The sequence below is a fragment of the Schistocerca nitens genome, chromosome 5 (assembly GCF_023898315.1).
Source record: "Schistocerca nitens isolate TAMUIC-IGC-003100 chromosome 5, iqSchNite1.1, whole genome shotgun sequence".
NCBI lineage: Eukaryota > Metazoa > Arthropoda > Insecta > Orthoptera > Acrididae > Schistocerca > Schistocerca nitens.
The window spans coordinates 373,504,905-373,528,169 of record NC_064618.1 but is presented as its reverse complement, the minus strand read 5'-3'; the positions used below and the strand labels follow the sequence as shown (position 1 = coordinate 373,528,169).

Sequence of the window (23,265 nt, the reverse complement as noted above, 5' to 3'; positions counted from 1 at the left end):
ATTAGATTAGATTAGTACTTGTTCCATAGATCATGAATACGACACCTCGTAATGATGTGGAACATGTCAGATTAATAAAATGTGTCTATACAAGATATTACATTACACAAAATATTACATGACACTTCATATTTTTATTTTTTTGTGGGGGTTGGGGAAATTACCCACTTACTATATCCAAAAATTCATCCAAATTCATAAATGAATAAGCTTGGAACATTCAGGACACCCAGTTCAGTGAAATGAGATTGACAGGACTCCATATATTTAAGGCCACAAATTATTCTTAGGGCTCTTATTTGCATATTAAAAACCTTTGCGCTGTGAGTTGAGTATCCCCAAAACATGTTGCCATGTCGAAGCAGTGGGTGGAACTGCATGTAGTATTCCTGCAGTGCTGTTATTTTGCTTGTTGTAGACCTTATTATTCTTAGACCATAGCACACAGGCGATAATTTCGTAGATGAGTTATTTATATGTGAGTCCCACTTTGTTTGCTGAACCCACAGACCCAAAAATTTTGTGACACTTACATTTTCTGGGGATCATTTTTCAATCATGATAGAATACAGTTTGATTAGATGGAGGAAATAAATCAAAATTGACACATACAGTTTTTTCAGTATTTACAACGAGTTTGTTTTTGTTTGTAGAGCAGTTAGTCTTTTCATAGAACTGTGTAATGCTGACTGCAGGGTTTCTGTGATCGAAGCAGTAAGAAATATGCTGATGTTATCAACAAATAGGATAGTTTTTTGTGGGCTCATATATTCAAAAACATCATCCATATAAATCAAGAAGAGTAATGGACCTAAGTACACCATATTTGATTGGTAATTCGCTAGAAAGGAAGAAGTTGCTACTTGTTTTATTCTCTTGTTAGTGTCGAATTCAGTGAAGTATCCTTTCTGCCTGCAGTTTTTAAGGTACAAACACAACCAGCTATTTGCTGCTCTTCCTTACTCCTTGTCTCTTTTTCGGGCAGAATATTATGGTCCAGGACATCAAAAGACTTTTGACAAGTCTAGAAAAATACCTGCAACTAATTTATGTTTAAGAACGAATTTTAAAGCACACTCTAAGATTCATAATTTCTAAAACGATGTTGTATGGCAAGAGGAGAATATTTATTTGTGTTGTTGTTGTGGTCTTCAGTCCAGAGACTGGTTTGATGCAGCTCTCCATGCTATCTATCTTGTGGAAGCTTCTTCATCTCCAAGTACCTACTGCAACCTACATCCTTCTGAATCTGCTTTGTGTATTCATCTCTTGGTATCCCTCTACGATTTTTACCCTCCACGCTGCCCTCCAATACTACATTGGTGATCCCTTGATGCCTCAGAATGTGTCCTACCAACCAGTCCCTACTTCTAGTCAAGTTGTACCACAAATTCTCCTTCTCCTCAATTCTGTTCAATACCTCCTCATTAGTTATGTGATCTACTCATCTAATCTTCAGCATTCTTCTGTAGCACCACATTTGGAAAGCTTCTATTCTCTTCTTGTCTGAACTATTTATCGTCCATGTTTTACTTCCATACATGGTTACACTCCATACAAATACTCTCAGAAACGACTTCCTGACACTTTAATCTATACTCGATGTTAACAAATTTCTCTTCTTCAGAAACGCTTTCCTTCCCATTGCAAGTCTACATTTTATATCCTCTCTACTTCGACCATCATCAGTTATTTTGCTCCCTAAATAGCAAAACTCCTTTTCTACTTTAAGTGTCTCATTCCTTAATCTAACTCCTTCAGCATCACCCGAGTTAACTCGACTACTTTCCATTATCCTCGTTTTGCTTTTGTTGATGTTCGTCTTATATCCTCCTTTCAAGACACTGTCTATTCCGTTCAACTGCTCTTCCAAGTCCTTTGCTGTCTCTGACAGAGTTAAAATGTCATCGGCGAACCTCAAAGTTTTTATTTCTTCTCCATGGATTTTAATACCTACTCCGAATTTTTCTTTTGTTTCCGTTATTGCTTGGTCAATATACAGATTGAATAACATTGGGGAGAGGCTAGAGCCCTGCCTCACTCCCTTCCCAACCACTGCTTCCCTTTCATGTCCTTCGACTCTTATTACTGCCATTTGGTTTCTGTACAAATTGTAAATAGCCTTTCGCTCCCTGTATTTTACCCTTGCCACCTTCAGAATTTGAAAGAGAGTATTCCAATCAACATTGTCAAAAGCTTTCTCTAAGTCTACAAATGCTAGAAACGTAGGTTTGCCTTTTCTTAATCTAGCTTCTAAGACAAGTCGTAGGGTCAGTATTGCCTCACGTTTTCCAATATTTCTACAGAATACAAACTGATCTTCCCCGAGGTCGGCTTCTACCAGTTTTTCCATTCATCTGTAAAGAATTCGCGTTAGTATTTTGCAGCCGTGACTTATTAAACCAATAGTACAGTAATTTTCACATCTTTCAACACCTGCTTTCTTTGGGATTGAAATTATTATATTCTTCTTGAAGTCTGAGGGTATTTCACCTGTCTCATACATTTTGCTCACCAGATGGTAAAGTTTTGTCAGCACTGGCTCTCCCAAGGTTGTCAGTAGTTCTAATGGAATGTTGTCTACTCCAGGGGCCTTGTTTCGACTTAGGTCTTTCAGTGCTCTGTCAAACTCTTCACGCAGTATCATATCTCCCATTTCATCTTCATCTACATCGTCTTCCATTTCTATAATATTGCCCTCAAGTACCTCGCTCTTGTATAGACCCTCTATATACTCCTTCCACCTTTATGCTTTCCCTTCTTTGCTTAGAACTGGGTTTCCATCTGAGATCTTGATGTTCATACAAGTGGATCTCTTTTCTCCAAAGGTCTCTTTAATTTTCCTGTAGGCAGTATCTATCTTACCCCTAGTGAGATAAGCCTCTACATCCTAACATTTGTCCTCTAGCCATGCCTGCTTAGCCACTTTGCACTTCCTGTCGGTCTCATTTTTGAGACGTTTGTATTTCTTTTTGCCTGCTTCATATACTGCATTTTTTATATTTTCTCCTTTCATCAATTAAATTCAATATTTCTTCTGTCACCCAAGGATTTCTACTAGCCCTCGTCTTTTTACTTACTTGATCCTCTGCTGCCTTCACTACTACATCCCTCAAAGCTACCCATTCTTCTTCTACTGTATTTCTTTCCACTACTCTTTTCAATTGTTCCCTTATGTTCTCCCTGAAACTCTGTACAACATCTGGTTTAGTCAGTTTATCCAGGTCCCAACTCCTTTAATTCCCATCTTTTTGCAGTTTCTTCAGTTTTAATCTACAGGTCATAACCAATAGATTGTGGTCAGAGTCCACATCTGCCCCTGGAAGTGTCTTACAATTTAAAACCTAGTTCCTAAATCTGTCTTACCAATATAATCTATCTGAAACCTGTCAGTATCTCCAGGCTTCTTCCATGTATACAACCTTCTTTTATGATTCTTGAACCAAGTGTTAGCTATGATTAAGCTATGCTCTGTGTAAAATTCTAGCTGGCAGCTTCCTCTTTCATTCCTTTACCCCATTCCATATTCTCCTACTATGTTTCCTTCCCTTCCTTTTCCTGCTATCGAATTCCAGTCCCTCATGACTACTAAATTTTCGTCTCCCTTCACTATCTGAATAAGTTCTTTTATTTCATCATACATTTCTTCAATTTCTTCGTCATCTGCAGAGGTAGTTGGCATATAAACTTGTACTACTGTAGTAGGCTTGGGCTTCATGTCTATCTTGGCCACAATAATGCGCTCACTATGGTGTTTGTAGTAGCTTACCCGCACTCCTATTTTTTTATTCATTATTAAACCGACTCCTGCATTACCCCTATTTGATTTTGTATTTATAACCCTGTATCCGCCTGACCAAAAGTCTTGTTCCTCCTGCCACCGAACTTCACTAATTCCCACTATATCTAACTTCAACCTATCCATTTCCCTTTTTAAATTTTCTAACCTACCTGCCCGATTAAGGGATCTGACATTCCACGCTCCAATCCGTAGAATGCCAATTTTCTTTCTCTTGATAACAACGTCCTCTTGAGTAGTCCCCACCCAGAGATCCGAATGGGGGACTATTTTACCACCGGAATATTTTACCCAAGAGGACACCATCATCATTTAATCATACAGTAAAGCTGCATGTCCTCGGGAAAAATTACAGCTGTAGTTTCCCCTTGGTTTCAGCTGTTCGCAGTATCAGCACAGCAAGGCCGTTTTGGTTAGTGTTACAAGGCCAGATCAGTCAATCATCCAGACTGTTGCCCCTGCAACTACTGAAAAGTCTGCTGCCCCTCTTCAGGAACCTCATGTTTGTCTGGCCTCTCAACAGATACCCCTCCATTGTGGTTGCACCTACAAAGCACTATCTTCATATTTAATGCACTGATCCAATTCAGCAGAACCTCTAGTTTGCTCAGGAAGACTGCCACACTTCCTCTTGATGCTGTACATATGCTAAGAATTATGATATTAAGCTTTGGCAGCTTAGTAATGGGAAGTTCAAAGTCTTTTTCAGTCGGGTCAATATAACTTTTATTGACATCACAAAAACTTATTTGCTGTTTGACAGAGATAACAGAACCGCATGTTTGAAGAAATCTCAGCTAAAATTACTTGCTGATGCTTATGCTGAGACTGAGGTTAATTTTACTTTGTTATTTCATAGCCAATATTCAGTAATGCAAATTATGTCTACATTTAGTTTGTACTGGAGGAGAATATGGTAATTTTATTCATGAGTAATTGAAAATCAAGGCATAATACAACAAAATCTGCATACTTGGAGGCTTTAGTTGAAACAGTTTCTATTCCTTTTTCTAATGGCATTTCTAATACAGCACTTACCTTAAAGAAATTCCAGTTTCTTTGAGTAAACCAGGAGAAAAGTTATGGGTAACTCAGTTCCATTTGGGTCATTCAGCGGGCTGAGCCATTTGATGCATCACAGTATAGCCCCCACGTGTTCACAGATGTAGGTAAGAGGCAGATTGTTTTAAAAATGGATCTATCTTGTTAGAAAAATTTACTCAAATAAATGAAATTGGTTTTCATTATATCACACTACTAGCTTACAAATCTGACATTGCCCCACTGTTCATATTGCCAATTTTGTGTTGGAAATGAGAACAAAAAAGGAATGTGTTTGTGGATTAATATCCCAAACAGCTTCTGTATGCCGCCGAGTGCAACTGTTTTGCATGTCTACAATCGCAATGTCTCTCCTCTCTTCATAGTCTATAGATGGTGATTGTTTTTGCCTACAGCTATTTGCACTTTGCAGTTGAAAGCTGTCAAAAGTGCTCCCAAGTATCAGAGATTTCTTTAGCTTGACTCGAGTGTGGGAGTGACATATTAGTAGTAAAGAGTAAACATATTAAAACTTCATACATGATGTGACATTTTTTCATGCTTCTCAGTGTTTGACATAATACCTCTTCAACTGTGTGTCGTACAGTGGTATATTTGTATAGGTACATTCAGCTGCATATTTGGATACTGTCTGCAAAGCATGTTGTGAATAGATTTAGTAGCAAAGCAGTAATAAATTTAAATGTCATGCACAATGTGACAGTTTTTCACACATATCAGTGTTTGACCTACTATCTCTTGAACTCTGTGTGGTAACATGGCATAAATTTGTAGATACATTTAACTGCACATACGGATACTGTCTGTGAAATTTATTGTAAATAGAGTTAATATCCCAAAAGCAATAAATTTAAAAATCACACATGGTGTGGTAATTTTTCATGCATCTCATTGTTTGACATCATATGTCTTGAATTATCATAGGTAGGTACTTCTTACACTGACAGGGATTATTGCCAGACACTAAGGGATATGTACACCAAGTTTGATTGAAATTGGTTCAGTGCTTTAAGAGGAGATGTGGAAAACCTGCACACATGTTTTTGCAATATGTATGGATTAATTATTTCAAGAGTCTCTTAGCTCCTTTTTTTAAAAGAGGGAAATATGCAGCTAACTTGCCAAACAGTGAGTGAATTATATTTTCTTGTGTATTTTCAATTGTTATCGTCAAATAGTTCCTGGGTAATATTGCTCTCTGTTCAGAATATCATATCAGAGATCTGAAGGTGTTAACTTATAAAATACTCAGAATTCATTCCATATTTGGAGCTATATCTTTTCTGCTTTCTTAGTGATTAAATAAATTGCTAGGGGAAAATGGTGAGTGATGTAAAAGTGATCTATGAGAGTGAGATGTAAAAGTTGAGCATGCAAGTGAAATCTTTTAATTAATTTTTTTATCCAGCATCCTTTTAAAGTGTTTGGTATCAACTGATAGATGGACTGCAAGCTTTCATTTACAACTTAAAACATCAGAAAAGATTCATTTTTGGGATTAGTTAAATGTAGTTTGAATAAAACACATTATGAGAGATTATAGGTGCTCTGTTCTACTTCTTTAGATCTGCTACACTGTTTTTCCATCTTTGTAGAGTAAGCAGGAATTTATCAGCTGTGTTCAAATTATCATCCTCTTCTCATCTGATTACCATGTGATTCTTGATAATATTTTTATCTTGTCACACTTTTTGTATTGTAACAAATTTTTGAGGCTCAGTGTATTACTTACTATATTCATTTAGGAAAGTTTTTGAATAATTTATTGTTGCTCATAGTTAGCTTGTACTTTATTTATTATTATCAAAGAATTAATTGAATTGATCTGTTGGAAAAGGAGTCACTTTTTTGTCAAATTACGCTTACTGGAGTTAACTAATCTTTATATCCGCATGTGTCATTTGGTATAACAGGGGGTCATGTACCATCACAAGAAGCGCTCAATGGAAGGATATTGAATTAGGAAAGGGGCCATGTCTGTGTAAACAAGCCTGTAGTGGAGCTGTTCCAATAAAAAAGAAGAATCTAAACGATGTAAAGAAAATTTTACAGTACATACCTGACAAGCAGAAACTATTTTATAACAGTAGCTGCCAGTGGCCAGCAAAGGATGGATAAGATAAATGTGAAGCATATCCCTCTTTATGTAAAATGAAGGTGGATGAGAGAGAGGGGAAAGTAAGTGAGGAAACTGTTGATGTCAGCTGCATCGGGTCTTCATGCAGAATCAGCAGCGACGATTGCAAATGGGTGCCAGACCGGGACATGAACCTGGGATCTTTTGCTTACTATGTAGTTGTGTTAACCACTATGACACCCAGACACAATGTTTATCAAAATTGTGCCAACTGTATTGGCACAACTCTTGGCCAACCCACATTTCCACATAGCTCCACCTATCCGCAGTGTCCATCCATATCCTCCGTGCATGCTACTTTGAGATACCCACAGGAGGTCAAACATTTTTGTGTATCCACACTGAAAGTAGTGAATTCATTGCCCGTTAAGGCAAATCAATTATATGAATATGTTGTGTCTGTTTTTCGGACATGAAAGAATAGACATCACACATTCATATCTTACATACCTGTGCTGTATTTTACCAGTGGTTGGGTGCATTATGAATAAATCTATATGCTCATACCACACTCTTTTATTGCTATAATCAACATGACTAATATAAACTTGCATAACACAATCCCTACACTGTAAGCAGAATGCCAGTTGCCTCATCATCATCATCATCATCATCATCATCATCAAGTTCAGAAAGGGGTTATGTCCAGACATTCAAACTCGATTACTGACCACAGTTGATGGCTAGAGTATGTTGTAATGGTGGATATTATTTCACCCTGGAGCCAATTGTTACATGGCAACTCCACAGCATCATGCTTAAACCTATTCTGTACTAAAACGGCTTTTCTTTTTTCTCTTTCTTGAAAAATTTGCTTTCTGGAACATGACCCCTTTTTCAACTCACCAATTCAATTAGAATCATATCAAATCATGTGTAAATATTTCTTTCACCTATTATTACTCATGAATTGTGGCATTTTATTTTCCTTACCTTGTATTCTTTGGTAAGATATTGTGTGCAATATTACACCACACAAAGAACTTTGTTGATGATAAGGATCGTTATGAACAGTGAAAACAGTTTAATTTTTAAAGTATCACAAATCACTGTTGTTAATGGGAAACAGAAATGTGTAACATATATGACTAATTAATAGAATCTTTATTTTGACTGAACCATGCTATTTATCTAGGGTCCTGAGCCTTTACGTGAGGAGAGTTTGTGTTTACAAAGTAAAACTTACAATGAAGACACCAACAAAGCACTTATTTCAGCAAGTCACTCAAATAGTGATAAAACTGCATCTAAGCATAGCACTGTTAACAACAAAAAACAGTTACAAGGTGTTTCCAATGATAATTTAAATGGTGCTGGTCCATCTGATACGGGTAAGATAAGTTCTATATCAAAATTTTTCTCTGTATATCACAAATTTTCTGTCTCTTCTCTGCGTAGCTAAGAACTATTTTGTTACTTGTGCCTCGCATTGCATAATTGATATTATTAGAAATAGTCAACTAGAATTTCATTTTGTTGATAGGTTCTTCCAACAGTGATTGGTAGAAAAATTTCATGTTGTGAACTTGAGTTTATCTGCATACAAAATATTCAGCCAACTTGCTGGAATTCAGGTGGGTGAAGTCTTTGACAGCCACTATTATTTCAACAGGTGCACACTCTTGTCTTTTTCAAATTACAAATGCTATGTGAGAAGGGTACAGAAGGAAATTCAAAATCATGTTATATAGAGCATATGAAGAAAGACCCCTCCCTCAACTCACACACACACACACACACACACACACACACACACACACAGTCTCCCTCTCTCTGAACACTACCTCCTCAGCATGACCAAAGACGACCAATGTGATAGTGAACATTAATCACCAACGAGTGAGATAGCATTCATTCTGTCCCCGTGTTATTTGATCAGGGAGACAGCAGAATTTAAACAAAAACCACCACCTCTATTTATAAGGTCTCTTGCTAGTATAATCTCAAATGCTTCCTTAATTATGCAATCCTAGTAGCTGGAAGTGCGTGCCAGTATCTTATGTGTAGTTGTGTTCTACAGGATAATCAGTGCCAAGGCAATGTTCTGGGATAGCAGATTTTTTAGCTGTTGTAAATTTATATGACACTTATGGACAGTATACCATTCCTCCATGGCCGTGAAAGTCTGACCTGTCTTATTACATGCCACAACTGCAATGGATATTGTTGGTAACCACATGATGCAAAGCAAGATCATCATTTATGGGACCTAAAAGGACCTTAATCTTAGATGCAGGTCCAGAAGGTTGCAAAACACATTCACATCATGCTTCCGCAGGGTACAACCATTCCTGTTGGAAAACTTACCTGTGTAAGGGAAAAAGGCTGTAGACTTAGGTGGTACCTTGTAATTTTCACCACCGGTCCATTTCATTGTTGGTCGATAGCATAATGTGTATCTGATCTGTCTTTCACTATAACCATTCTAGTGAAAGGTCACTTTTATGTGGGCTAACTCTGCTGACAAACTTTCATTGTCTGAGATGTTGTGAAATCTACAAACCAAGATACAAAGTATCCTTCATACTGAGCCAGATGGCGACAGCTATCAGTCTGAAGATATAAGTCAGTGTGAGTTTGCTTCTCATAAGTTACATTTCAGAAATCTTTCTCCTTATCAACATATCAAGGAACGAAAGGCAGCTATCATTTTCTCACTCTATCATGTAGCAAATATTCAGTTGGACTAAATTCAGATTTTCTATAAAGCTGTTTAAATTCTCACATCCATGAGTTCAAACAACAAAATTATTGCCTACATATCTGAAAAGGAGGAGGTTTCAGTGTCCCCCAACTCCAGGGCATGTACCTCAAAATCTCCCATGTACAGTTTGGCAAAAATGGGTGATAAAGAACTCCCCCATCACAACTCCATCTGTCTGTACGTAGGAATCAACACATGTCAAAAAAGGTTCCTTAATTCTACATCAAACCTAACCTCAATTGGAGAAATGTGAATGAAGAGAGAGACCACATCGAAACATAGGAAAAAATCACAGACATTGAAACACAATCCCTCTAATTGATCTGAGAAGTATGCTGAGCTCTTAATGTGATGCACTCACAACCCAACAGATGAATAGTGATGTGGAAATGGAAGTGGATTAATAATTGCTTGAATAATTGGAAAAACTGATTAAAAATAATAGTTGAGAAAATCTTGAAGGTAATTTATGAATCTGTGTACAATCTTGGGTGAACTTTAACAGATGCCAATATCAACAGACCTTGAATGTCATTATATTAAAGGTCAATAAACTAATTGCATTATGTATGGTACCATATAATCACCACAACCATTGAAGTTGTCCATCTGTCTATAAGTTCTCGAACACAAGAAACACAATATTTTAAGCATAAGTAAACAAAGTTCAATAGGTGCCTATCAAGTCTGAGTCATTACCTTCACATTAATTCCATTGTGTTTAGTCTTGAGTGTGACAATGTTGATGTAGAAACACTCCTCCAGATATGGTGTTAACTACTCTTGTCTGCACCGAACTTCTTGATCCAGGATCTCAGCAGTGAGAGAAATGATGAACATATAGGATTTGAACTTATAACCGTGCAAATAAATATTCCTTTTCTAATAACTTTTATAATACTTTTAATGAATGGTTAAAATACACATTTTTAACAATGCTCGTACAATGGGTCCAAGCATACATCTGTACACTACCACTTCCTGAAATGAAAGGGTGAAGGTACATGAATTAATAAATTGAAGAGTGAAGAGTGTATTTATTATTTGTTTCATACAGATATTTAATGATGTATCAAAACATTATCCTTGCTACAAAAAACTCATTAATTTACATAAAGATAAGAGAGAACAATAATATGATTGAATACAATTGCTCCTCACTGTGCACTGACATCGTTTGGAGGTGCACAGTGGTTGAGCTTATTTCCCTTTTTGAGGTTTGATAATCCTGGCTGGTATGGACATAGCCTTTATTTTCGGCCATTGGAGTTATCGTGAATGGTTATCAATTTATATGGACATGTCAGCTTATTTTAACACATGCTTGTATAAGTTTTCTCGCCTAACAAAGTGCATGCTGTAACCATATAGTTCCATTATTGTCAGTTAGCATCTGCACAGTGTTTAGCTTGCGAAGTGTGCGTGCGCAGCCCTACATCCGTTATCATCACAGTCCATGCTCACATGTCCAGTACGAGGCCAGAGTGTCTGTTGTGCATTTACAGTGGCTTTCACTGCACAAGTTTGTGAAGCTTGTGTTCAGCGGCATGATCCTTTGTGAACTCTTTGATGCGGTGACAGCTGGTTTCCATATCAGTGGCCCGAGGAATGTATTTCACCTCGTCGCTCTCACTTATTCAGTGGGGAGACCAGATGTACGTCCGATATCCCTCAACAAGGTAAGTTCCTTGTTGCTTTTACAGTATTGTTGGGTGCAGAAAGTTCATGTTACATGGAGTATTGCCATTTTTAGTTTACGATGCACCCATGCACATATTGATTCAACGCACATACACTTGGCACTTTGCAGCCAAGTTTCGTATGTTTTTGCGCTTTGTTTTTGAGCTCTTTCATGCTGTTGCATATGTAAAGTTTCTTTAGTGTCTTTTCCACATACCGCACGCATAACATAGTAAAATACAAATACAATTACAAAATACACTTACCCTATTCATTTGCTGACATGCCATTGTCGTCACTCATATACTCTGTAACATATTCTTTCCCCTTTTTATATACCGGGTCATTACTTGTCATTTAGTTTTAGTACATTTTTTTAAGATTTCATTTTCGTTACAATATTCGATTCCAGTTATATGACTACATATTTTACACTCGTTTGGCTACACATGCTTCATGTAACATTCATACAATAATAGATTCTGTTTTCATTTACAGCATAAATTGACATACATTTTATTTCAATTTACAGTGACTTCTTTCTGGAGCATATTTATCAATTCAGAAAAAATTCAAAGAAGTAAACAATAGTCACTTAATAGATACTACATGCTGTTCAGATAACTACACATGGCCTCGCCTCTCTAGCAGTCGATGTTGAGCGCCCATAAGCCCCCCCCCCCCCCCCTCTAGCAGATCTAATGATTTGGGGGAATAAGGGGGAGGAAGTACAAGAGCAGTTGGACGTATGGGAACGAACAGTACAAGAATGTGGGATGAAATTTAGTATAAGGAAAACCAAGATTATTATCACAACAAGAACAAAAGAGAGAGGAACAACTGTAATGACAATTGGTGGGGAATGAATGAGGAGAGCAGAGAGTTTCAAGTACCTAGGAAGTCTGATACAAGAAGATGGAAAAAACAACAGAGAAATAAACGATTGGGGGAGTAAAGCAGAAGTATTTCGGAAGAGTGTTAGAAACCTGATATGGAGCAAGGGTATACCCCAAATCAGTAAAAAGATTATATACCAGTCATACTATGTCCCGATCCTAACATATGCATCCGAAACCTGGGTTATGAAAGGAAGAGAGAAAAGCAAAGTACACGCTAGTGAGATGAAATTCTTGAGGAACAGTATTGGAGTGACAAATATAGACAGGTTAAGAAATGAGAGGATCAGAGAGTCAATGAAGGTGGAATCATTACAGGAGGAGATAGAGAAATCAAGGTTGAGATGGTATGGGCATGCTAAGTGAATGGAGAAGAGGAGGATACCCAGGAGAATACACAAGGTGAAACTGGAAGGAAAGAGACCAAGAGGAAGACCGAGAGACAGATGGCTGAAAGCAGTGGAGGAATGCATCCAGAAGAAAGGAAAAGACTGGAGCAAGGTGAAGCTGGAGACACTGTGGCTACACGGAAGATGATGGAGAGGCCTATGTTCCAAACAGACCCAACTAGAGGTTGGAAACTGTCCAAGATGATCATGAACAAATGTGCATAAAAATTTCAATATAATTCAGGTGTTTGATGCTTTCATGGGTAGTCAACACTCTCAGTAGTTAGGTTTCGACCCCTTGATTATTTGATAGTACTTAGCCTTACTTCAGAATTGTGATATGTGAAGTAATGCTACTGTTTTCTTCTTCACATACTGTCACACTATAACATTCATACATATCATAAACTTACAACTATATTTACTTGTGGGGTGGTCCTTTCTTATGTTTATATGGTACCTAACATTCTACAAGCATTTATCTTTCTTCACTTTAGGACGTGTCAATGCATCGTTCTGTGGAAGAAAAAACTTAAAAATAATGTAAAAACTAAATCTTCCAAGACAAGTGTATAGTGGCTTGGTGGCTACTAATACTTTCTTCCTATATTCAACCATGTATTCATTTATTTCAGTGTGCAGTCATGTTATCACAAAACTTATTTCGTGTCGTGTGTGTCTCTACCTACCTTATAAATCTGGAACATAAGGTGTATTAGAGGCGTGGTGCGACCTCTTATTCAGTTTGCCACTTACACCGTGCTTGCTTGTTTACCTTCAGCAAGACTTTTCTCATCTATCAAGTATGACTAGTGCATGCACTTTCAATACTTAAATTTGTAAATATTGTACATACATAGATATAATGTGTATAGTACTGTAGCTTAAGTAAATATCTCATAGTTTAGCGCCCCTTTCCTGTGTCGTGAGTATGTAATCCCTAGCTTATCTGTGTGTGTGTGTGTGTGTGTGTGTGTGTGTGTGTGTGTGTGTGTGTGTGTGTTGTAGGTAGTCGTAGTATAGACTATCTCTTAATTTTCTATGTCTATGTTTATTTGATAGGCCTTATAAATGCTAGTATGGGCTGTAGCTCATCAGGTTTGTTTGGTTTGGGCACTCCAACGCTTCCAGCTGTGCCTGTCTAGTGCGCATGCTCTTGTGGTTTGTTGATTAGCTTGCTCCCCAGTACACATGCACAGTGTCACACTGATATCACTAGCGTCAAAGTGAGTTGCATATTGCATTGCACGATACTGTGCATTTTGCAAGTTCATTTAATTGTTTACAACTTGGCTACGCACAAGATGAAGGGTTGTATTCAGAGTATAACTATCTCTAGACACATAAAAGTAAAATTCTTCCTTGTTACGACCACTCATCTTATCATTTACACATTTGACATATAAGAAAAACTACAAACAAAAATTTTCCTTAACAACTAACAACATATATTCTGGAATGTGCCTTTCCAGCAACCGAAATCTAATATTATTGTACAATATTATGAGAAGGAAAGTTGCTACTCACCATATAGCGGAGATGTTGAGTTGCAGATAGAAACAACAAAAAGACTTTCACAATTAAAGCTTCCAACCATTGGCCTTCATCAACAATAAGCACACACACACACACACACACACACACACACACACACACACACACAAACTCACGCAGATGCAACTCACACACATGACTGCAGTTTCGGGCAACTGAAACCACTGCAAGCAGCAGCACCAGTGCATGATGGGAGTGGCGACTGGTTTGGGCATTGGGAAAGGTAGTGTTCAATAGTGGTAAGGCCATAGGAATGTTAGTGTACAGGGAGGTGGCATCAATAGTGACGAGCAGGACATCGTGTGGTAAAGGGACAGGAAATGTAGAGTGTCGGTGGAGGAAATAGTTGGTATATTTTATATAGGGTGGTAGGTGGCTAAGCTGCAACCACTGTGCTGCATTCTATGTAAACAAGCCGCCTCTCCACATAAATGGCCACTGACAAACTGTGGCCGAAAAACAAGTGGACCACCCTGTTGCTGAACACGCTGCCAAAAATGATATCCTTCATTTCAATGACTGCTTCACAGCCTTTGCCATATGGATCCTTCCCACCAATACCAGCTTTTCTGAATTGCACAGGTGGGGAACTTTCCCTGTAATACATCCTACATTCCTGTAACCTTCCTGACTCAACCTTCGTTAGTCACTGTCCTCACCCATCCAGCCCCTTCCCTGTTCCCATCGCAGCACTGCACAGATGTCATTCCACCACCACACCCAGTCTTTTTACTTTTCTCCTTTTCCGGTGCTTTCCCCCCCCCCCTCCCTCCCCTCCTCTCCTCTGCCCTTCACCTAATCTCCAGCACTTCACTGTCCACCACCCCCACCATACTATCCCTCCCCCTCCCCACCCCAGCCTCCTCCTTATTCCTACCCAGTCACCACTCCCAACATGCACTGGTGCTGCTGCTTGCAGTGTGGTTTCAGTTGCCTGAGATGCAGTCTTATGTGTGAGTTGCGTTTGCATGAGTGTGTGTGAGTGCGTATGTGTGTCTGTTGTTCACGAAGGCCAATGGCCAAAAGCTTTAATTGTGAAAGACTTTCTGTTGTGCCCCTCTGAGACTCAGCATCTCCACCATATGGTGAGCAGCAACTTTCCTTCTCATAATATTGTTACATTCCATCCTGGATTTTCCATTGTTTAATATTATTGTACATATATGCAACTTAAAGGGTATACAGCCCTTCTTTCAATATATAAACATTTTCAAGTCTTTGTGTGGGTAAAGGGCCTTGTCGTTACCACTGTTCATGTGTACCAATCTGTATGTTCTCGGGTAGGGGATTTTAGTAATTATGTATGGTCCGGTATGTAGTGGTTGCCACTTATGGTTCAGTTTTCCAATTTTTGTGGATTTTGGATGTGTTCTAAGTAACACCTTTTGTCTTATATAAAATTTTACTTTCCAGCCGTCTGTCATAAATTCCTTTCCTGTATTTACCCCAGGTTTCAAGGTTGTCATATTTCATTGTCTAATGAGAATTCCTGTATTGATATCTTGGGCAAAGGTTTCTCCCACTTGCCTACTTGTTTGCAATTGAACATCTGCTCATTTGGTGTAAATCCAGTTGATGTATGGGGAAGGTTGTTAACAAGTTGTAAGAAGGAAGTGACATATTCAGTCAACTAGGTATGTTTACAAGGTATGTAGGTCCTCACAAACCTGTTGAATTCCTTAAACGTCCTTTCAATGGGGGATGCTTTGGGGTGATACTGGAGTGTGTTTGATTTCTTTAGAATGTACAAACTCTTTCCATTTACATCCAACAAAATATGAGGCATTGTCTGTTAACATGACTTCCAGTTTTCCTACTCTTGTAGAATAATCTTCTTTGATTCATCTTATAATTGAACTGGCTGTAGTGTCCTGTACAGCATACAGTTTTATATATTTAGTGAAAATGTTGTACAGACCTACTATATACTTTACACCACCCTTACCTCTGGGATAGGATCCAGCCACATCCAAAGATACCTTTTGTAGAGGTTTTTTAGCCACAATGGGATGTAGTTCAATCTGTTTGGTGATGTTAGAATGTGTTGTTTTCTGACAGACTATACACTTTCTTACCACCTGTAGTACTCTTCTTCTAAGGTTGGGGAAATAACAATATTTACCTGTTTTGTCAGCGCACTTTGCAGTGCCATAATGGCCCCATGTATTGTGTGTGCTCAAGATAAAATCATCCACATACTCCTCTGGGAAAGACACGTGCCCTTGTTCTTGTTTGGCTTGGTTCCTATGGAACAACTTTGTGAATAGTGGAAAACCTTTTTAACTTTTCATCACCTTTTTGCGTGAGTGCCGTTCTTACGTTACTCCAGCATGTGTCTTCCTGCTGTAATTGCTCAATATGTTTGTACATGTGTACATAGTATGGTCGGAGTGTGTTGTCTTCCATCGACATAGGTCTTAAGTCACGTTCTGCTATAAAAGATCATTAAATTCCTCTAAGCCTTGCAGTAATTAGAAAGAGTATCAGCTATTATGATCTGGTTTCCTTTTATGTACACTATTTCAAAATCAAATTCTTGAAGGTACATACACCACCTGGCTATCCATTGGTGTAGCAATTTACAAGATAACAAAAACGATAGGGACTGATGGTTACAGTATGCTTTTGTGTGTTGACCCTAGAGGATATATTCAAACTTTTTTAAAGGACCAAATTACAGCCAAACCCCCCAACCCCATAAATGAATATGAATGTACAGCTTTGGATAAGGTGCAGCTGGCAAAGCTAATTACTTTAGGGATGAGTTCCCCCTCTTCTTCTACCATTTGAAAAAGGCTTACGCCCGGACCTTGAGAAGACGCGTTGGTGCATAAGCAAAACTCCTTCTTCATGTCTGTTTGAAATAAACTATTAGCATTTAATAATAAGGCTTGCTTGATGTTCCCAAAATCAGTTTGACTTTGCTTGTCCCATAACCAAGGTCTGTTTTTCCGGAGAAGATTGAGTAAAGCATCACTGTTCATTAGTTGGTTAGGTATGAATTCCCTGAAAAATGAGTCTAGGCCGAAGTATGCCTTTAATTGCCTATTGTTTTGAGGAACCGAACAGTTCCTAATGGCATCACATTTTGTAGGATCTAGCAGTATGCCTTCCAAAGAGATTGTGTGTCCTAAAAATTTTACTTTTTCTTGTTCGAAATTAGATTTCTTGAGATTTGCTGTTACTCCATGTTTGGTAAAGCAGTTCAATATGTGTTCAATTGATCTTAAGTGTTATACCCAAGTATGTGTGGTGACTAAAAGCTCATCCACATATACTGTTATCTTACTCAAAACTTCAGGTCCTTGCACTTTGTCCAGAGCAGAGATAAATACACCTCAACTTACGTTCAATCCAAATGATAATACTTGAACTTTGAAGCTCCTGTCCCACATACAAAGGTGGTATACTTCTGACTTTCTTCATGTAGTTTTATTTGCCAATAAGAGAACTGGAGGTCAATTATAGTAAGAAATGTAGCATAATGGAATTTCATAAGCTGTTCCTCTAAATTTTTTGGAATTGTTTGTACCGGTACAATGATCTTATTAATGTTACATGTGTTGAGGATCAAGCACACCTTGTCATCTGGCTTACTCACGGCCAAAACAGGACTACAATAAAGGAAAAATGATGGTTGTATTATTCCCCATTCAAGCATCCTGTTAATTTCTTTCCTTACTGCTTCCCTCTTTGTCCTTAGTGTAGGGTATGAAGTAGAACAAAAAGTTCTGTGAGGATATAATTCCATTTTGTACACAAAATCCTTAATGATACTTGGTCTTTTTTCAAATACATGTATATAAGCAAGTATCAGTTCCATAAGTTCCACCTGCTGTTCTTGAGACAAGCACTTTGATTCGCTTACCTTTGTGTTTATTGTGTTGACATTTACCTCCTTTGCTGCTGACTGTTTGTTGTTGTACGTTTTGATAAACGTGACTATGGGATTTACCAATTGTAGCTCAAAGTCATGAGTAACTTCAGTTTTATGTCTATCAGTACTTCCCCTGATTAGGTATATTGCAAATAATTTGTTATTTACTGTGAAATGACATTGGGGCTTGCCTGTATCAATTCGTACTTGGTATGTCCTAAATGTATCCGTACCAATTAAACAGTTAACTATTAATTTCTCTTCTATCAAAAAATTGCATCACACAGAAAACTGTCCTAATTGGACGGGAATTAAAGCTTGTATTTTGACTCCTTTCAATTTCTGGCCAGTCACAGTTGTGCCTTGCGATTTTGCAATGGCAGTGTGGGTATACACCCACATTTCTTCAGTTCTTTAAAGAATCCCTGTGACACCAAATTATTCATAGTACTTGTGTCGAGCACAATGGGTGCATCAAGGGCAAATATCGTGGTTTTAATAGTAGCTTGTACCTTGCCCTCTGTCAAGTTTTCCTGTGTATCCTCATTACTTTGATATAGATCGTCTTTCACATCACTACCTTTATCATATCTGATGGAGCAAGTGTCAATCAAGCTCATGCCCCCACTCTCGTCCAAGTTCACGGAACGCAGGCCTACTGTGACCAGTTCAAGGTTTCCGGTATCACGGTGGCATCAGTCTCTGGGTTAGACATAACTTCTACTATATGGACTGTTGGTTTTCGATTACGCCAGTTAGTATCCATTGAGGCTCTCGACTAAAATTCTCTTTGCCTTTGTATGTTATTCGACATGTGCATTACTTTGATGGCCAAATTCTGCTGTATGTAGATTATTTGGCTGTCTGGTGTTGGTTTGTGTTTGCCAAGCGATCGGCTGATTATTTTCAGTAGCTTGTGTCTGTAAGTATTGTACAGGCTGACTATACGCTACTTGTCTGTTATAAATGTTTTTGTTAAATTTTTGCCCATTTCTTTTTTATCTACCCTTGAATTTACAGATGTTGTCATTGCCATTGTGATTACCATTACCATTACTATAGGTCTGTGTGGGCTAAGGTTGCCATCTGTGTTGTACTATGAATCCTTTGTTCATTTGTTGGTCTGTAAATCCCTGTGGCACTATCAGCATATTAACAGACTTGAGTTGTAGTGGTCTCTCTTCATTTATCAAATTTATTGAGTCCTGTACAGATAGAAAGTATTTGGTGGCATGTTCTGGAATGTTTATGAGTTTTTCCCTAATGTGGGCAGGTAGAGGGCTCTTTAAAAATTTCAGCACGTCTATTTGAGATACCGAGTTTGTCCAGTGTAAGGTTTTATTCAAATATCTTTCAAAATAGCCTCTTAGGCTACCATGTCTGATATTGAAAGGAGCTGGGTTGAAAACTTCACCTCTGAGCGTCTCTTGTACGGCCTCAGAACAATATTTACCCAGAAAGGCTCTCTAAAACTGTTCATAGTAGTGGCAACGTTCTGCCATGTCTGTAGCCCATAGCAGAATGTCACGCTGTGTGTTTCCAACAACAAATATAATTTTCTGTGCATTGGTCGAGGTATGAGGGAAAACATTTTGAAATGCCCTGATAAAGACCACGGGATTTGTTCTTCCCCCTTCAGAGGTAAATATCGGAAATTGTCGATGCCTAAGTAATCCTTCATCTGCAAGTAAGTCGACAAACACGCCATGCTGTCAAGGCCAGGCATGTCTACGTTCATTTGTGGCGTAGCGCATGGCAAATGCGCTTGCTCGACAGGTACAGCTGTCAGCAAGTGTTGTTGCATTCTACAGCCTTCGCTATTTTCCTTTGACGGGCTAGTCATGTATTGTGCTAACCAATGAAAGTATCTAACTTCTCTAAAAGCATGGGTTTGTTTTCTGTCAAATGTTATTAAATGTCTGTAGTTTTAGCAGTGCTGCCTCATGACTTTTCTTCTGCTTCCTTTAGACCTGAATCTGTTTTAGCTAGAAATTTTCTTTCTCTTTTAGAGCTGCTTTTACTGTGTCTACAAAAATCTTGCACTGTGGTACTACCTTTTCAGCAATGGTGCTCCCCATATCCAGCATCCCAGCTTCAGTTTTTTTCAGTTATTTCCTTTACACCTGTACATATCTTATCTCTCAGTTTTTTGGCAAATTTTGACTCTAAACTTAACTGGTCCCCTCTTAGACTTAACTTCCGTACTTCTGTAGGTAAGTTTTTTCACGTCTTTCAGCTTGCTGACTTCATCCATTACATTTTTTACCAATGCATCCACTTTGGGATTGCATCTCCTGAATTTGAGTATATGCTTCACTAAGGTTTTGTAACTCACCTGCAAGTTGTTCCTGTTTATCGTCTATGGATGATACTCTTTCCGTTAATGTATTTATGATGTGGTATATGTCAGTAATTATGTCTTGTTTTAGTTGTTTACCTAGCTCTGTCAACTTCCTGGATATTTTGCCAGATAATTCAGTTCATATAGTTTTGCTCACCTCACTGAACTGTTAGCTAATGCTGTTCTTGAAATTATTAAATGCCTGATTTTGCTGTGTAAACTATTATTCTATATTTTCCTGATGTTTTGTGAACTGCTGTGTCATACCCTTAAGTTGTGTTACACTTTCCTGAAATTCCTATTGTTTTGTAAACTGCTGTGTTATTTGTGGCGTGATTTGTGTCAAATTGTGTGTCTCACTAGTATTTGCCTTGTCTTTACGAACTGTTTCCTGCTCTTGCATTCGCGATATCATGAGCAAGTAATCAAAGCAATTTCACTGTTGCGCCCTTCAGTTTCACTATTTGAAAAAAAAAAAAGTTTCCTGGCGAGAATTGAGAAATTGTCTCATGCAGCCTCATAAAAGAGAAATCATTATCAGCTATATTACCAGTGTCATCATTTATTGATAGTGGAACGCCAACCTTATTGTTTTGGTTCCCATAAGCCAGTTCACAAGTTTTCTCTTTTTTCTTTTATGGTTTTTAGGGCGCAAAACTGCTACGGTCATTAGCGCCCGGAGTTCACAAGTTGGCGCCCTGCCTTCAACTGTTGCAAATCTCGGATTTCCAACATTTTGGCATATTGCATCTTGTAATGAGTTTTCTCCAATGGCTATGTCCTTTGTCTCCATTGTGAATAGTTTTTAACAAAATTATGAATAAATTTTTTCAAAAATGAAATTTTTGTCTCTAGGGTACTTTTCAATTAAAGTAGGCTTAAGTGCGTATTCACTAATGAAACTGGTTATTATTTGACACAGTCTTATACAATTTAAATGATTTATCTTGCACTTTAATGATGACTTTTACAAATTTTCATCTTTCCTGTAGGAATTCACTTTCCGTAAGGGATATTAATTGGAAGGAAAAGAGATTATCTGCTGCCAGAGAGACGGCACCAAGTGTGGCCATAGAAGCATACAGTGTAGCAGCTTCCTACCTTTACCACTGAAATCAGCATTCCCAGCTTGTCTCATTTGTAGGCAGAATTTAATTTTAATGTGCTCCTTCAGTGGTTTTATTATTCCCAATTTCGAGGACATGTAACAAATACAATGAAAGTTTCATTAATACTTTGTAACAATAATATGAATCATTTATCTCAAAAATTTTGATCTTAACAATTGAAATGTCTGTTCATATTTCACTCGACGCCATCCTTTAAATGGTCGTCATTTAATAGTGATGTGGAAATGGAGATGGAATAATAATTGCTTGAATAATTGGAAAAATTGATTGGAAAGAATAGTTGAGAAAATCTTGAAGCTAATTTATGAATTTGTGCACAATCTTGGGTGAACTTTAAGTGATACCAATATCAACAGATCTTCAGTATCATTACAGTCAAGCTCAATAAACACAATTTATTTTACGTACTGCTCTTTCCAGTAGTGTGTGCTACCTAATTTGCATTATGTACTGCTCCTTCCTGTAGTGTGTGGTACCAAATAATCACCACAACCATTGAAATTGTCAGTCTGTCTATAAGTTCTTGAACACTCGAAGAACAATATTTTTAGCATAAGTAAAGAAAGTTCAATAGGTACCTATCAAGTCCGAGTCATTACCTTCACATTAATTGCATTGTGTTTAGTCTTGAGTTTAAAGTCGCTACAATAATGCTCCTCCAGATACGGCATTAATTATTCTTGTCTGCACCGAATCTCTTGATATGAGATCTCGGTGAAGAGTGAAATCACGAAAAGGTAGGAATTGAACTTATAACCACGTGAATAACTATTCCTTTTCTAATAACTGTTTACTATACTTTTAATGACTACATATTTTTAATAATGCTGGTTTGACGGATCCAAGCAGACATCTGTACGCCACCATTTCCCGAAACAAAAGGGTAAAGATAAACGAATTAATAAATTGAAGAACGTATTTCCTACTTTGTTTTGTACAGGTGTTTAACAGTGTATCACAACATTATCCTTTCCACAAAACAACTTATTAATTTACTTTTGGTTAAGTCTTTGGTTTATAGCTCATTGAGTTTATCTGTAGCTTATATAAATAAGAAAAGAAAGAAAAATAATGATTCAATACACAATTTAGCAAGATGTTCTACTACACAGTATGTTGAAATACCAGTGTTACTGGTAATGGCCTTGAGGGCTTCAGGGCTGCATATAATCTAAGGGGAACAACAAAAACAAGGATTACGACCGTTGATAGTCTCCCGTGACAAGGAACTTTCCTTCACGAGGTTGACAGTCTTCCTCTCAACTCTTTTTGTTGGTTCAGCACTGAGCCTGCAATATGCTAGAGCAGATAGTAAACAGTGCATATTTTGAACATAGTATTGCAGGTCCAACACAACTGTAGTATTGCTCTTATCCACTGGGAAAATGATATCAGGATCCACCATGAGTGAAAAATGCAAAGCAGCCATTTCAGCTGCTGCTATATTGCACTAGTGTGAACATGCCCCACTCAACACTCCGCATGCTCCTTCTGTAACCTCCTCCGCTACATCAGGAGGTAGTGTAAAAACAGCCTGTTCTACATCCATACTATGACATGAAGACATGTCATTGTTTAAGTTTTGTTACCAAAAATCTCAAAACATTCTTGACTGACATATTTCAGATTTTTACATGATACTGTAATAAATGTTCAGATGGGCATAGTCTTACATATTTTTTTATATGCAGGGTAA

At 37.8% G+C, this 23,265-nt stretch overlaps 1 protein-coding gene across 2 annotated transcripts in view; it reads left to right on the top strand.

The window, feature by feature from the left end:
• The window catches only part of LOC126260044 (uncharacterized), a 350,981-nt gene that overhangs the window by 210,206 nt on the left and 117,510 nt on the right, over positions 1-23,265 (top strand). For both annotated transcript variants that reach the window (XM_049957226.1, XM_049957227.1), the window contains exon 8: positions 8,134-8,329. In XM_049957226.1, the coding sequence (XP_049813183.1) occupies positions 8,134-8,329 (196 nt within the window). The remainder of the gene's footprint in view (positions 1-8,133; positions 8,330-23,265) is intronic.